The 16,238-nt window shown below is 45.6% G+C and overlaps 3 protein-coding genes across 9 annotated transcripts; 1 reads left to right on the forward strand and 2 right to left on the reverse strand.

The window, feature by feature from the left end:
• Positions 1 to 67: 67 nt before the first annotated feature.
• On the forward strand, positions 68 to 2,004 carry LOC108106423 (putative uncharacterized protein DDB_G0277255). Its single transcript, XM_017213452.2, has 2 exons — positions 68 to 272; positions 332 to 2,004. Exons 1-2 carry the CDS (start codon positions 122 to 124, stop codon positions 1,699 to 1,701), a joined length of 1,521 nt encoding a protein of 506 aa, XP_017068941.2. The 5' UTR covers positions 68 to 121; the 3' UTR covers positions 1,702 to 2,004.
• A 377-nt stretch (positions 2,005 to 2,381) lies between these two features.
• On the reverse strand, positions 2,382 to 10,694 carry LOC108106419. 7 transcript variants are annotated; one of them, XM_017213446.1, is made up of 20 exons: positions 10,588 to 10,694; positions 9,491 to 9,690; positions 9,011 to 9,358; positions 8,664 to 8,945; positions 8,474 to 8,606; positions 8,262 to 8,404; positions 7,914 to 8,100; positions 7,449 to 7,561; positions 7,100 to 7,360; positions 6,915 to 7,043; positions 6,021 to 6,800; positions 5,459 to 5,912; positions 5,196 to 5,377; positions 4,943 to 5,121; positions 4,732 to 4,871; positions 4,022 to 4,673; positions 3,794 to 3,963; positions 3,460 to 3,738; positions 3,257 to 3,382; positions 2,382 to 2,739 (listed from the first exon to the last, which is right to left on the reverse strand). In XM_017213446.1, exons 2-20 carry the CDS (start codon positions 9,561 to 9,563, stop codon positions 2,685 to 2,687), a joined length of 4,686 nt encoding a protein of 1,561 aa, XP_017068935.1. In that variant the 5' UTR covers positions 9,564 to 9,690; positions 10,588 to 10,694; the 3' UTR covers positions 2,382 to 2,684. The 7 variants fall into 7 exon arrangements, with proteins under 7 accessions (XP_017068935.1, XP_017068934.1, XP_017068933.1 ...); XM_017213445.1 differs by having other exon boundaries at positions 4,022 to 4,685; XM_017213444.1 differs by having other exon boundaries at positions 3,195 to 3,382; positions 4,022 to 4,685.
• Positions 10,695 to 11,691: 997 nt separating this feature from the next.
• On the reverse strand, positions 11,692 to 13,288 carry LOC108106358 (odorant receptor 47b). Its single transcript, XM_017213339.1, has 6 exons — positions 13,155 to 13,288; positions 12,912 to 13,080; positions 12,331 to 12,848; positions 12,075 to 12,282; positions 11,797 to 11,955; positions 11,692 to 11,742 (listed from the first exon to the last, which is right to left on the reverse strand). The coding sequence occupies exons 1-6, from the start codon at positions 13,286 to 13,288 to the stop codon at positions 11,692 to 11,694; spliced, it is 1,239 nt and encodes a 412-aa protein (XP_017068828.1).
• Positions 13,289 to 16,238: the final 2,950 nt, after the last annotated feature.

The raw sequence follows: 16,238 nt of genomic DNA on the forward strand, positions 1-16,238 counted from the left end.
AATGTAATACGCTGAAATGGCTACACTTGGCCACACCGCGCTGCTGCATTCGTGCCAGTGTTGGAAATGACCTGACATACACCAAAGCAAATTGGCAGCTAAAAACTCGAATTAAACTAAAATGATGGATGAGCAGCTAATTGACGAGGTGGCGCAGCATGGGGTGATCTATAACCGGCAGAAGTACTATCTGAACGGTGGCGCCAATGGCGGCAAATACGAGACGAAGGACGAAGCCTGGCAGCTGATTGCGATGAAGCTGCGCACTGACGGTGAGGAATTGGAGCTCCTCTGGTTAGACCTTGTTGCTAAATATTGTCATTCTTTACAGTGGATACGTGTAAGAAGCGGTGGAAGTATCTACGCGAGCGGTATGTCTCCCAGCGAAAACAGGGTGATCCCCCTGTCTACGAACACCTGTCGCGTCCTTACCTAGAAAAGATGAAGTTTCTGGACCAGCACATCCAACCGCGAAAGTCCTACCGTCATGTGCCGAACTTCCTAACATCTCCACAATCTGCCAACAGCTCTAGCTACAACGAATACCAAGTAGATAAGTCGAATGGCTCTATGAAGAATGTGACCCAGTTCGGCAGCTCGGGTCAGAGTCACCACTACCACCAGCCGGATCAGCAGCATGCCATGAGTGCCCTAAGTACCGCCGCTGCTTCCGCTTTGGAAAACGTCAATGGCCAGGTTAAGATCGAGGCGGATCAGGTGTTTAGGGACTTCGCAGCAGCCGTTGCTTCACAGCAGCTGCAGCACATATCACAATCACAAATGCAGCAGCAGGCTGCGGCCGTGGCAGCTGTAATGGCCGACTCCTCGCAGGGATATCAGGACCAGTACAAGGATAGCTCTGTAGGCGTGAACGGAACCCAGAACAGTGCTGGTAGCCTGACCTCCACCTCGTCTTCGATGAAATCGCCGCTGTCGTCGCCACTGCAAGGAATGGGAGCGGGCACCCATAATCCACAGCAGCAGCATCAACAACAACAACAACAACAGCAGCAACAATCGCAGCAACAGTCGCCGGCATCTGGTCAGCAGCTTCCGGTAGTACATTCCTCTTCTAGTGCCGCAGGCGGTTCCATTAGCAACAGTTCCAACCTACAGATGCAACAGTCACACGTCTACAACCCCAAGGGCGATGATTTGGACTCTTCTGCATCCAGCAATTTCCATATGAAGAAACCCCGTGTCCAGCTCAATGGCAGTGCCCACAACCAGATCAGCAGCAATGGCAGTCACTTCGGTAATGACTCCGATGACGATTCCGATGACAATAGCCATGATTTGATGGAGCCGCAGGTTTTGATGCAGCAGGAGAATCACTATAGCAATTCGATGAACATGCAGCGTGGCAATGGTAATGGGAATAACACTAGCAGTAATATTGGGAGCAACAATACCAGCGGCAATAATAGCCATAGCAATCAGCAGCAGCAACAGCACCAGAATATGTTTCCGTCGAACACGGACTTCCTTTTCCAGTTATATCAGCAACTTCCACACCAGGCCAGCAGTTCGCATCCCTCAAACTTCGGGAAATTCCAGCCGCCGCCCAATCATCCGGGCGTGCAACGATTGTCGGAGCATCTTCTGGGAGAATTGGTCACCTCGGAGCTGCTTAAGATGAATAAGGAACGGAAGAAAAGTGCACAAAAGCGAATACTAGAAATACTCTTCTTCGACGATTAAAGGGCTAGCTATTAAGTTTCTGTAAATATTGTAATTTATAATCCATAACTTATGTTAGTTGTTAGATATGAAATGGTTTATCTAGATTATTGAGTCGCATTGGTCCAAAATCCCACCACAAAGGCATTTGCAAAGCTGTCCTTCCGGACACTTTTCAAACTGTGCTAGTCAAGACCAGCAATAAGGATGGCCCAAATGAGATTCTGTATCTGAATTAATTTATATATGTATGTACGCATTAAGTATGTAATGAATGGTTTAAATTTATTTAGAAAGTGTTAATTAAACTGTACGCAACGGAAATGTGTATTGCGATGTCTTTATAAGTCATAGAAAATTATCCTAATTACTTTCACCGAAAGAGTTCCTAATGTAAATCTTCGCGACCTACTAAGGTGCGGAGGTTCATTTTCACGTTACGTTCAGTAGCCTGTTGCTTGATTTATGGGCGGCCTCTGACCGAGCCTATGATTTTCCCGAGAGTGGACCTCAGCTTTAACCACAAAGCCCCGCTGGCTACTGTCTGCAACGGAAACTGCCACTGAAACTGGCAATTGGCCTAGCTCGTTAACCCTCAAATGGCGAATCCGCTCAATGTGCCACTGCATCTCTGCATCATCTTGTATGCTGATTAATGACCGCTTTTGCATTCCTCTGGGCAGAACGAAAGTCGGCTGTGATACGGATAAGTTTAGGCTTTATTGCATTTCATATCTTAGCTGGTATAGAGAATAATTGTGTTTTCTGTTGTTAGGCTTAGATAAACTATATTAAATAGCATAAGATCATAATATTTGGATACTGGTCAGTGGTGCACTTCTTAGGCTACTTGATGGACCACCGAATATTCATTGGTCCCACGCATTTAGCTAGCGTATAGATTATATCGCGTGTGGATACTTTTTGGATTGTCTTTGATTAACTGGAGTTTAGAACCTTTTAGCTTATTTACAACTAATCACAGGAGGATGGAATTCTGGACCTCAGACCTCCTGATTGTCTTCCGACTCTGCTACCATGGTCAGACTTCGCAACGATCTGTAAACGAAAAACAAAAAGCCGTTATCGGTGAGCTTAATATTATTTAAAATATTTAAAGAGAGAAACGGCGAGTGATGAAATCAAAATTCACTTGACTTATACGGCTTATCGCCTTTCCCATCATTTTAGTCTGAATCTGACAACTCATCAGCATGCACTGCCTACGCCTCTGTCTGGTTATTTTGTTAGTCTGTTTAGCCAGTGCTTTTGCAAGTAAGTGTGATTTAAATGGTCGATTGTGCCTAACTTGGGAGTTAACTTCTCGTTTAGTTACAGGTGAGATGCCCACGTTTTCTAACGTATGCCAGATGCAAGGAGATTGGTGCAGTACCAACTGCCAAATAGCCGGAGGACGGGATGGAATTTGCAACAAGGTGGGCCTCTGCATCTGCAGACCCTTGTAGTAGTGACGTGTCGGTTAGACAAATCGGAATAAAGGCGAACATATTTACAGTTGCGAACGATGGTCGGAGATTTGTTTTGCGAATCAGATATATTGTGGCCCACCACTTGCCTGGAACGCTCGAAGAGCGAGGGATCCGTGTAGATGGGCTCGCTGGGATCCTCGAACTGGTGGCTAGTGTGGTTGGTCGAGCGCATGGGATTTATCACTGGCAGCTGGCACATGCGCGCCAAGTTTCTGTAAAGACATTAAACACCCCATAAGTGGACCGGTTGGACGCTTGGCGACTCGACTGGCGGATTGCCTTTCCTCACCCCGTGGCAAATGTCTTGTGTAATGAGCCGCCGAACATGGACATGTTGGTGCGAAAAGCGTTTGAGGCCCGATTCGATGCGCTCTGATTGGCTCCGCCCCCCGTTCCTCCTCCTCCACCACCGCCGCCTCCTCCTCCTCCTCCTCCAGTCAGGTTGGGCATATGTCCGATCTCTGTAAAGCGTTCATGGGTGCGTATGGAGGAATGGGAGTGTCCGAGCGAGTGAATTGGCGAGTGCCTGTCCACGAGTCGATTCTTAGATATGGATTTCCAGTATCGTCTGAGAAAGGCGCCAATTAGCATTGATCTTTAACCAGTTATCCAGTTATCCCTACCTGTATCCCAATCCCGCCACAAGCGTGATGCTGAACAGCAAGATCATTAGCAGGATAATAGCTGTGATTAGACCATGGTACTCGGCCGGAGTCATGCAGACGGTTTCCACTGGGGCTACCAATTTGCGTGGATATGATTCCTTCTCGATTTCCTCGCGGGATTCAAAGACCTTTATCGAATCGAATTAACTTATGCTGACTAGCCCCTTAACCCTAACATCTACTCACCTCTATCATTTCCCGAACTTGCTCAGGTTCTTCGGTCTCTTTGGTCTTATCACCCAATTGGGTCTCATTTCCAGGAGCCTGCCCCAATGTAGCACTCACTGTGGTGCTATTTACCACAGTGACTTCATCTGACGCTGAAGCCTCCAGTTGGCTGTTGCCCTCCAGAGCCAGTGCCTCCGGTTCGGGTACTTCGGTGGTGTTTAACGATCTTCGCCGACGGCCAAAGGAAGGCTCCTGACGACCCGCTGGTCCAGGACAATATGCTGGCTGGCAGCCTTCGCGACAGGACCTAACGGTGGCCTCAAAGACCAAGAAGTTGGATTCGGGTATCTTAAAGGCATTAAAGCGGGCCTCTAAAGTGTCGCCATCGCGCAGTTTGTCCAATTCGGGGAATACAAATGGATCTACTGGGCATCCAAAGCGATCAATCAATTGGATACTGCGTCCGGAATAAGGATCTCTGGCTACCACGTTGGTGGCAAATATGTCCGTTACATGGTTGTAACCATCTTGAGCCTCCAGCCGGAAGGTCAGGGGATCACCCACAGCTATAGTGGTAGTGGGTCTGCCTTGATATAGGATACTTAGGCGCACCTTGGAACTTAGCGTGTTCTCGGCTGGTAGGTACTCAATGGGAATAGGACTGCCAGATCTGGAAAAGGAACTGTTGAACTAGAAGATTATAATGGTAAGTGGAATATCCTTGTTACCCAGCTCCTATATAGCCAGAGCTGACTACCGCCTCTCCTGGACCCCTGAAGATACAGGTAAGATTGTAGCGCTTATCCCTGCTGGTCTGCACATTGTCCGAGAACTGGACTACCACTATATTAGTCAACGTGTCACCATACTACAAGTATAATGAATAATTGTTATAGATTTCGTAATTTAGATTTATATATTTAAGTCTTAGTTACTCACTCGCTGGGTGCCACAGTCTGGATATCCCTGGGGTCCGCTTAGTCTCAGTACGTTGACAGTGCCACCGTTTCCACGGAAAAAGCAGCGATCGTAGAATCCATAGGTGTATATACGTCCCAAGAAGCCCTCCGGAGTGCGGATGGTGAACTCCATGCCCTCCTCGTTACACGTTTGCGTGACTAAATCAGATAATTCGGCGAATACATTTTATTCCAATAAGATAAATTTACATTTCAAAAAGATCTCCACCCACCGTCCATACACTCGCCATCACTACGTCCAATGCTACGCTCATAGAAATCATAGTTGGAGGCGTCGAAGGTGCCCGGATCATGGATATCCAGCTCTCGCGAGTCTCTGTCGCTTAGCTCACAGTTTGGCGACTCGCGATCCCGATCCCTATCTCTGTCCTCATAGCTGGAGGCAGCCGAGTCTCTGCAAATTGAAATTTACATTGTGAATTTGTAGCTTCTCGTGTACCGCTTATCTTGTATCTAATATGCCATCCGCACCCACCTGTAGTTAAAGCTGCGGCACACGAAGTCCCGACTCTCGATGCACTCCCTCTCGCATTGGATGAGGCTCGGAACGATCAGAGCTCGTCGGACAAAGTGGCGACGCATCTTGTGCCTGGCGGCTATTTGCTTAAAATTGTCGCTCTCCTCGCACCGGGTGATTGGAGGTCGAGGGGGACCCGAGTTGACACCCACGCCGACACCTACGTGACTTCCTCCTCCATAGGGGGTGGGAGGATGAGATAGACCCAAGCCGGGCAATGGAAGGGGACGATCATCTAGGCCATTACCACCATAGGGACGATTAAAGGGACTATCGTACCGCCCATAGGGTCCACCACTTGGTGGTCTTCTTCCCGGCGGACCGTCGTACTCACGATCATAGGGTCCGTATCTATCACCGTAGCGCTCTTCATAGTCGTAATCATAGAAAGGAGGTGGTGGACGTTCTAGGCCTAGGTGGATATACTTATTAACATCGATCTCTTTCCATCTTAACTTTCCACCAAATGGGTTACGGGTTACAAGTTGGTAGTTGGTTAGTCCCGTCCCGCATTACTTACCCGGTCGTCTGCCAATATCATTGGGTCCCGGACGATTGCCATATTTATAGATGTCAATGGGATAACGATCGTTACCTACCGGAAATCGATTTGGAGTGGAGGCATACTTGCTGGCACTGCCCGTTGGAGCAATAGGCGCTGGGGGATATCTCTTGGCCGAATCAGGTTCTGGTCTTCTAGCACTATGTACGATATCATCGTATCTTCCCGGTGGCCCTCGGGAATCTGGTAAATAGGGATATCTGGGAGAGTCCATGGACGAAGGCCTGTAGCGTCTATCTGGGAAAATGCTGTCGGGAGCATCTCTGCCTGTGTATCCTCCCACCGGATCTCGTTCGCGGCTAGGTGGAAAACGAGGGGGATATCTACTGTCATATCTGTTTTCTCCGTAGCGACCTCCTCCATATCCGTACGGTCGGAAGGGGGCATCATCGTCAGTGGGATAAGGACGTGTGTGCGGCAGATCACTGGCCAGACTGTTGTCATTGATACCGGGATATGGTAGTGGCCGATAGGGCAACCTATCACGATCTCTTTCCCTGTCCGGATAACGTCGATCTCCATATCTGTCTGCATAACGCTCCGGTGGATAAGGGTCCGGATAGCGGTCCCTATCTCTATCGCCTGGATAACGATCTCTATCGCCAGTACCTGGATACCGATCTCTATCACCAGCGCCTGGATAACGATCTCTGTCGCCAGTCATTGGGTAACGATCCCGATCCCTTTCCCGATTGCGGTCTCTATCGCCATTGACACCCGCTCCCGCTGGGTACCGATCTGACGTGGGGGTTAGTGAATTAGTTGTCAGTAGAATTAGAATGAAGTGATATCTTAGTTTCAAGTGGTGACATTAAGTGTTATTGAGCTGCTAAAGAAAGGAGATCAACTCACCATAATCATCAGGAAAACGATCATAGGGTCTGTTATAGCCCATTCCATCGCCTCCAGATGGATACCTGGAGCCATAACGATCTGGGGGATAGCGATCTCTATCACGATCTCCGCCATAAGGATTACGATCTGAGGAGGATTAAATGGAGTATGAAACGTAAATTTAGAGATCATAAACTATCTACCATATTCATTGCCCGCAAAGTCCGGATAACGATCGTATGGCCTGCCATAGTCAACGCCTTCACCTGGCGGCAATCTTGAGCCACCAGAACCCGTCCCGCCGTGCGATCCACTACCGCCAGTTGACCCACCCGACCCATAGCGATCGTCGTGCTTATTAGGCTGTCTCCAGTTGCTGCCCGACTGATCTCCGGGTCGCTTGCCATCGTTGCTGCCACTGTGCCCACCACCATCGCCATCGGCGCCACCGCCCACAACATTCACTGCAAGATAGAAGAGAGCCAGCCAAAAGAACCAGCAGCAAAGTCAGGGATTACTGGCCCGCTATTAGCACCTCCTCTAACCACTTACACATTAGATTCTCGTAGTAATCATAATCAGCATCGTATATAATGCGCATGCCGTCCTTTTGATTGTACCGACTCAGGCGACAAGTACGAAAACGATCGCTGTACACAGCAGACCTGCAATTTGCGAGAGGATAGAGTGGTTGGGTTAGTGAGGCAGTAGGAGAACCAGAAAGGTGGTATGGCTATGAATGACGAAGATGGGTATACCCTGAAGAACTTAGAGTAGTTACAGCTGATACTTATAATAGTAATTAAAATCATATCCCTTGTATAGTTATTCGTTTTGTACATCAAGATATTAACTGCAAAAGCTTCTTGGTTTCTTATTGAAAAATACAATCGACTTCATAAAAATTCAATATACAAAGGGTTTTATATAAAGATCAAGATCTACCAAGAAGAGTACTTTATGCAAGAGTATCAAAAACAAGATTGGCAACGGCAAAGTCCGAAGAAGAAAACGCACCTGCATTGGAAGCTCGTCTGGCGAAGACATTCGTCCAGGCACTCGCTAAGCGAACGGCCCGTGATCTCCGAGTGAAACTCGCCGCCCAGCCTGGAGTTGCGGTACCGCTGGAATGCTGTATCTGGCCGCCGGCCGCTAGAGAAGAGGTGCGAGGTGACTGAGTTATCTGGATAATCGTTGGCTCGTTCTGCAACGGGAATACAACATAACATAGACGTGGAAGTTGAAGATGGTTGGGGAAATGGAAGTGGATGCAACCGTTGTGATGGGATGCACCACTATAATCTTGTTGTCGGTGTTGACTTTTCTCGTCTCTCACACGAGATCGTCTTTACGGTAGCCACTTACGATTATCAAGGCACACGAGATCATAGAAATGGTGTGTGGGACTGGAGCTGATGCTAATGTCATCCTTCTGCGAGATGGAGTCTTCCTCGGAGAGGATACACTGTTTGCTCTGATCGTCAAACTCCACGGAACGGCAGAAGTATCTGTGGGATTGCGATGTATGCAATTAGTTCAAATGGTGCTGAAATAGAGCTATTATGCATATGACTTACTTCTCGGCCCGCAGGCACATGGTCTGGCACTCCTCCAGCGTCATGTTATTGAATATGTCCACCTCGAACGGGCCACCCAGACGTTTGTTCTCCTCCTTGACAAAAACGGCCAGGCCATCGCATCGTCTCTCGGCTAATCAATGGTTAATGGGGTAAAATCAGGCACATTCCGACTATAATCTAGACTCACCATTTAGGCAGGTGTTCTCCAGATAATCAGAGTTGGGATCGTCTTCCATCAGTTCGGGATGAGTGCGCCGGGTGAATCTGCTCAGTGTACATGATCGCATGGTCGAATCAAAGTTGGCCGATCGACAAACAAAGGAGAACTCATTCAGGCACTTATCCTCACAATCCGATCGATTAGCAGCCGTTATCTCCTTGATATCGCTTATGGGCAGTTTCAGTTTCTTTCGGGGATGCCTTTCGAAGACATACCTTCTACTAGGGCACTCTCTCTCCGGTCGACTGGCTATGGGTTTTTGGAAAATATTTAAATAACATATGGTTTTCCATTTTTGTTTCTTAAACTCTTACAAGTCAAACATATCTCGTTAAAGTGAACACTATTGGGCACTAGCATTAGGCTTCCTATACCCTCGGGTCCCGCCTGTTCGGAGGTCAAATAACACAGGGACTCTTCATATTCAGAGTTTCCACCGAAGGAGGTGATTCGACTGCCTGGTTGGAAGTCAAAGCTGGTGCAGGTGCGCACCAGGTTGTTTGAGCCAGAACGATCACGTAGACACAAGTCCTGGCATTTTTCCAGCACTCGGAATGGTGGCGCCGTGTCCCTCACCACATCGTCATCGTAGCCCTGTAGTTGCTGGTTTGGCAATCTTTCATAAAGCACCCGGCCTAGGCCGTTCTTGCAGGTGGTTTGACCTAGACATAGCATACAATATTATAATATTACAAGGCTATAAAAACTTAAGGTATTGCAATTAGATGGATCATTTTATACAGTAGATATGGGATGGGTATAGTAAAGATTGAGAAGAGTTCTCACAAACTCACCATTAATTTCACTGAGACTTAGACTAACCACTAACGCCGTCAGCAGCAGATGTAATCCCTTTCTAGGTCTCATTCTGTATGATCCAATAATGTTAAAATTTAAAATAACTTCCAAAGGTGATTCCTAGCTTGATCGCGGCATTATTAGCCGCAACCTGTTGGCTTTTCGGAAGTAAAACTATATATTGCGTGATGTTTAGCTGGAATCAGAAGTCATAGTTAGTCGCGTTGGTTTATCCGACATGATCTAATTAGTTCATTGGCTAACAAAATGACATGAAATATGCGACCTCAATAGGTATAAAATTTCCCCGCTTCGAGAAGAGTGTGTGGGGGAGGGAGGGTTGGAAAATGGGGAAAATCACATGAATAGTTAAATATATTTCTGCTTTTCTGCCGCCATAATGTGCACAATGCGTAACGTGAATTTGGATCATTAAACGAAAATCTAGCCAAGCTACGTGTCGCTCGACTCATATCGATCCGCAACTCCGGATGTCGCTTCCGGCTTATTGTCCACTCAACTCTTTATGCTCTCCGCCCAGCCAAAGCACCACAAAAGCCAGGGAGTTTTTTGGAAAACGTTAGCTATTGACCTCAAGTGGTGGCTGTACTTGGAAAGTGTCGCTTTGAAATTCTAAAAGCTTTTTCTGGAATTGTGAAATTTGGCATGACGGGGTGTAGGACTTTAAAGGGGAGATATACTAGTAGGGAGGAGTTACTATGGGTCTTAGGGTTTAACGGGTCATAGGTATATATCATATATGACATAGTAAATATCCTTAGTTATTCTATTAAAGAAAGATCTTGAAAGATCCCAAAAGGACTGATCGATAGCACTTTCATTAAAAAGGAGATTCTAGGGACAGGTCCTTGATGATCCTTGGATTGGTTTCACTAAAGCCTACATATAAGGATGCTGACATGGCACTTTCACTCCTTTATTGCATATTTGTCTATACTTATTGTCCTTGGAAATGAGTATCCTTCTGATGATTAAGGAAGTTAACATCAGCTCTTTAAATTCAACTCATTAAAACACTTGTTAACTATAACCAGTATTTGAGGGTCACAAACACTCTAGTTAATTTAAATACCGTTTATTGCCGCAAGGATATCCGTTTAATGAGACTTTAAACTGAAACGATTATGTTTACAAATAGTTTATTGGGGACCGAACCCGACCGATCGTTAGAATATGGCGCGACAAACTGAATTCGAGAACCTAACTTCATTGCTGGTCTGCAGTTGGATCGGTGGTTGGACCATTACGATTACCATTACCATCGCGATTGCCAATGCGATTATCATTAGCGGGGGCAGCGGCACCAACTCCATGGCAACAATGGTCGAAAAGGGGAATTAATTAGATGTGGAGACAGCAACAAAGAGCCATGGGCACAATGTTCTAAATGCTCGTATGTGGATTGCCATTCAAATGTTAATCAGTGCGGCGAGCAAACCCAGGTTGACAAAAGACCACCTCCCCCGCCGAATAGCTAACCAACCACCCAATCCATCCTCCAAATTGGGGAGTCGCCGGTACATAGAGAGAAAATATTTCAATAAAGTTGTGGTGCTAAGTAAGATAAGTGGTAACTGATCAGCTACCCATCTGATCAGCTAACAAAATGTACAATTTTTGGTCTTCCTTGTTAAGCTGAGAAGTCTTTTCCTACTATTAAGTCACCTTCGATCACAGATACATATTTCTCTCAGTGCACTAGAACACGCACCCGGGAATTGGGTGTGTTGTTGGAGTTTTTAAGAGTGGTGGAGCTTTTCGTTCTGGCCGAATGTGCACATGGCACATAATGACATTTTGGTCGGTCAACGTTTCATGGACATGGGCGACTTTCCCACTTGTGTGTGAAGGGCATGGAGCAGCATCTGCTGGTCCAAGTCCAACAACTCCAAATGCTAAATACCAAATACTAAACGATCACCGCTCTTCATTGTCTGGCGTTGGGTCAGATCATGACAATGCGTGTCACGTCTGAATAAGTTCGAGGCTGGCTAAAGAGGCACTGCATCCTCCTCTGCATTTTGCAGCTGGGTTGAACCTGTCGCCGCTGGGTGTGCGTGGGCCGCCTCCATTGTTGTGTTCGAGTGTCACTGGGCGCGGCTACAACCTAAACGAGCCATGCAAATGCCCAGAAAAAGTCCAACTTTTATTTTCACAAACATTAAACTAAACTAAACTACATTGATTCTTGCATCAGGGCCAGCAAACGATAGCAATTCTTCAGGACCTGAAAAGTGTGGGTGAATATGATAAAGTATTTAGTAGATTAGAAGATCCTTACCAGCATATATGTTCCCAGAGTAAAGGGCAGAAAGGGTTCGGCCACATATATTAGTGGCTTCTGGGCTCGTAAAATCACAAATGATATGTCCCTCTGGATGGTAAGGGCCTTGGTGTGCCAATCATCTATATCGAAAGCAGCCTGGGCAACTTCTAAAGACTGTTAGACATAGTAAAATAGGGATTAAGCTTATAAATAAATAAGTTTTGATTTGAATTGTGATACAATTTAGTCATGAATTTAGTTCGGGTTCATTAATGAGTGATATCTAATCCTACCTGAGTATAAACCAAAGTGCCCGAGACGCACCAAAGTGACAACTGGGTGAATGCCACCACCATGAGGAGCACAGACTTGGCGGCCATTTTAGGATCGACAGCAGCTGCAACCATGGTCTCGAAAGCGGATATGGAAATAAGTGAAAAACTGGCCATCATCTGGGCATTGAAGGCGCCATTAAAAGCTCTATTGGCTTTCTCCACTTGCCTGCCAAATATAGTCGATATTATTGGTAAAACACAACACCAAACTTACTTGATAATGTGCTGGTGGAAGCGAACCACACGACAAAACTCCTCATGGAACCTGGCATCACTGACCCTCATCTCGCCCAGCTTCTTCATTTCGATGCACAGCAGCTTGAGATTCAAAGCCGTTTGCAAGAACGTTGAAATGCCGAACATGTCAACCATTAAGATGCTCAATAGGTTATGCTGCGAGGTGGCAGCGAGCCAGATGTACAGAAACCAAAACATATACGGGTGCAGATCCAGGCGATGCCATTGAAAGGGCCAAATAGAGTGAAAGGGTAACTTTCCCTCACCCAACAAGGGCTGCAGGCAAATAGCAGCGTTAAAGAAGTTGACCAGAAAAAAGCAATTTATATATAGACTCGATTCTATCAAATAGCATAGCCTCTGCCAGCCGAAGACCTCCTCATCGGTATGGTGAGGCCTCAGTTCCCGATTGTAGTAGTCAAAATCCCAAATAATGTCATCGATCTCGTCGCACCGCAAATGCATGTAGAATATCTTGATGAAAACCAAACCCATCTGTCAGGCACAGAGAACTATTAGTTTTTCCGATCTCGGAGTGGGTGCATCATAAAGTCTTACCCCTGAAATCCACACCAGGTCTTCGCCCATATCGATCACGTTCTTGGACTCCGGCAGGGCCAAGACCATGGTACAGAAAGCGTTCAACACATTGCACATTATGAACAAGTTGATCCATCGGTACAGAGACAAACTAGCCAACTTCTTGTTGGGATACTGGCCCAGCAAACTGTGGGCAAACCAAAGCCATAAATTGGATAATGATGATTAAAAAAAGTGATGGATGATGTGACCAACACAGACCTCAAGCAGGCGCGAACATAGTTAAAAGCCAGGCGTGGGATGGGACCAGGAGTTTCCTGCCTCATAACCGAACGGTATTCATCCAGGAATTCCCGCAATAGGCTGAGATTTGATTGATAACCGGAGTCGACCATTGCAAAAAGTATAAACTGTGCCTACAGGCTGTCGGCAAGCTCCTTTTATAGTTCGAGGCCTCAAGGGTCTAATTACAATGTTTATAAGCCATTGCAATTGCTGGGACCGCCCACGAAGTAGATTTCCTTAAATGATTTCATTGAGAACATGTGCTGCAACTCGCACTAGTTCGATCGATTTCGAATTGATATAGTTTGATATAGTTTGTTGGACCTATCGGTCACTCTATACCCGTACAACGTTCAATGAACCCAACTTTGGGTTCGCGTGACTCGGCTGCCCCATTAGATCATCAGCATCATTAAGAACAATGTATAATATATATCGCATAAATGGTGAATTCAGTACGAATTCTGTTTATTCACAATTTTTGAAGCGTATAGCAAAACATGATCAACGCAAAGTGCTCATCTCACTCCACCCAACGAACCAAATAGTTGCCATGAGTTAGGTTCAATCAACTTGGCTCATAAACTTCCTGTAGCATATCACACATCCATGGACCACATCTGCATAGGTAAACACTGGACAATGAGTTATGTCTTAATCAGGATCCCTCCGGGGAACCCCGCAGAGACATCGATATACGAGTGTATAACCAGAAACGGACACAGTATATATCCAGTTCGAGCTATTCAAATTTCGCCAGCACACTTTCCGTCATAATCCCGTGGGTTGGTTGGAGGTGCCGATACTGGTTCTGGTGTCTATGATGGCCTGACTGGACATCCGTTTCCATGCTAACATGCTAATGCCACCGTCTGATGGCTGGACATGGCCATTTAGCAAGGCCATTGGAATCAATCTGGGGATTAGACTCCCAGAGTCCAGGGAATACAAGTCAATAGCCCCACAGTTGTTGGCCTGACGCCCGTCGCCTCTAATGCTCGTAATAAAGTGTGTTTTATTATAACCCACGGACTAACCATATAATGGTACCATAATGGGTCAGCCATTAAAACAAATTGATATCAATTTTGCAACAATATGTGCACAAGTTGCGTCGATGACTCTGCGCCTCGTCATTGAACTTCCATCCCATACCATACCATCCTATGCCATCCCAACCCATCTCATCCCATTCCCGATTCAAGCCAGAAGCGTTTGCAACCACATGCACCACCTCATCCACAGTTGAATAGTTGAATTGTGGATGGGGTTACTGGATGGTGGACGGCGGATAGTGGATAGTGGTGCTGCAGCAACAGTAACAGTATAGACCAGTTCCGAGTTGGCAAAGCGCCGTTTGATGCTCTAATTTATACAGCATACTGATGAGTTGACCGCTGTTCTGGAATTGTTCTCCTACGGGTTTGGGTTCGGTTCGTTTCGAATTGCATTGGATTGGTTTGCTTTGGTCACGAAAACCCAGCTCAGATCATAGCACACCTGACCAGACACACAAAAACACAAACAACACACAAAACGTATCAGTAACTCACCCAGAAATGGAAATATTCGTAGCGGTTAGCGTTTAATTGAAATGCATTTGGCTTGTTGTCTGTCAATCAGCCATTGTCGATGGATGGATAGTCTCCGGAACTCCAGACTCCAGACTTGGCTTCCCAAGGCCTGAAGGGTAATGGAGCTATTCGATGCACCTTGGTCAGGATAAACACGCAACCCCCATTGCGCTGTCATACGCCACTTTGCCAACAAGCCATCAAAATCACATCCATAACCAACAACACGCAATGGGGATTCTTGGTAATGACTTCGCCTCCTGCCAGGATTTTAATTATACAATCTGATCACCGAAAGTCGTAAAAATTATCACTGTTTTAAACGGAACTATCTCCGATTGACACCTGTTTTGTGAAGTTCTGGCGTCTTGGTAATCAAATTTCTCACTTATCTGTATATCCTAGAAGTGAGTTTTAACTTTTTTAATGACTCTACTAAGCATGGCTATCCAATTATTTCTATTGCAGCCATTAAAGTTGAGGGGAAATTAAAAAGACATTGCGTAAACGGTAGCTACTATCTATATGGTTTGACACTTGATTTTTAGTGCCAATTAAACATTATGGCGGGTAAGAACTCAATAATTGTGTTTAAATTAATAAATAAGCAACGTGATGTGCATTTAATTAATTGCAAGGCAGGAAATTAAATTCTTGTCAGGCAACTTTTAGAAAGAAGTTGACAAGGTGCCTTTCCTTATAGGAAACAGGGAGGTAATCACAAATTCCATATTTTATGTCTGATTTTAAGATGAAAATAGATAAAGTTATAGAATATATAAACTTTAGTTAGAAAATTTGTCAACTTTGAGGGATGAAGAATATTAATTTAAAATAACTCCACTTTCCTCTCCATTTCCCCAAATTCCAAATGCCAAAGTTACAGAGCTATTTGCCTAGTACATGGCTCCAATAATTACCAACCCCGGAGCGGGATGGACACTCGCATCCTCTATTAACCGTTATGGACTCGGGATTCGATGTGGACCAAGTTCAATGAGCGCATTTTCATGTTTATTGCAGAAGCAATTGGTAATAAGTGCGCGACCGCAGACTTGGAAAAAAAGAACACATTTCTCAATCGTTATTTATGAATACAATTGCAAGTTTGTTTAGCTCAGCCGGAGGCACCGCACACTCCACTCCGCCACGAGCGTATCAATAACAAGCCATGATGAGGAGGAAAGCTGGGGAATCAAAGGTGGCGGACACAAGGGGAGCATTTTACGATCCCGATGCACGGAGAAAAGTGATTGTAAAAGTTATAAAAGTTATTTTATTTTAACAAGACTTTAAAATGATTATTATTAATATTACTGTAAGATCCAGACCTTAAGTATGATTAAAATCATTTTCTCTTATATATCTTTACATATATCTTTTGTATACCCACAATATATACTTTAAGGCAAATTTTAATCTTCTTGATATCATTTCATCCCAGTGTACACATCCCAGACATGGACTGGTTTCCCAGTTTTCCAGC

Source organism: Drosophila eugracilis, unplaced genomic scaffold, assembly GCF_018153835.1.
Source record: "Drosophila eugracilis isolate 14026-0451.02 unplaced genomic scaffold, ASM1815383v1 contig_90, whole genome shotgun sequence".
In the NCBI taxonomy this organism is placed as follows: Eukaryota; Metazoa; Arthropoda; class Insecta; order Diptera; family Drosophilidae; genus Drosophila; species Drosophila eugracilis.

Excerpts from the sequence above, each read along its gene's own strand:
- LOC108106423 (XM_017213452.2), top strand. The coding sequence starts at position 122 with ATGATGGATGAGCAGCTAATTGACGAGGTGGCGCAGCATGGGGTGATC. Across the intron at positions 273-331 it reads GATGAAGCTGCGCACTGACG|TGGATACGTGTAAGAAGCGG; the intron begins GTGAGGAATTGG and ends CATTCTTTACAG.
- LOC108106419 (XM_017213442.1), bottom strand. The coding sequence starts at position 9,563 with ATGAGACCTAGAAAGGGATTACATCTGCTGCTGACGGCGTTAGTGGTT. Across the intron at positions 5,378-5,458 it reads TGCCGCAGCTTTAACTACAG|AGACTCGGCTGCCTCCAGCT; the intron begins GTGGGTGCGGAT and ends TTCAATTTGCAG. Across the intron at positions 3,739-3,793 it reads GTGGCGGGATTGGGATACAG|ACGATACTGGAAATCCATAT; the intron begins GTAGGGATAACT and ends CGCCTTTCTCAG.
- LOC108106358 (XM_017213339.1), bottom strand. The coding sequence starts at position 13,288 with ATGGTCGACTCCGGTTATCAATCAAATCTCAGCCTATTGCGGGAATTC. Across the intron at positions 13,081-13,154 it reads TATGTTCGCGCCTGCTTGAG|TTTGCTGGGCCAGTATCCCA; the intron begins GTCTGTGTTGGT and ends GTTTGCCCACAG. Across the intron at positions 12,283-12,330 it reads TTCCACCAGCACATTATCAA|GCAAGTGGAGAAAGCCAATA; the intron begins GTAAGTTTGGTG and ends TATATTTGGCAG.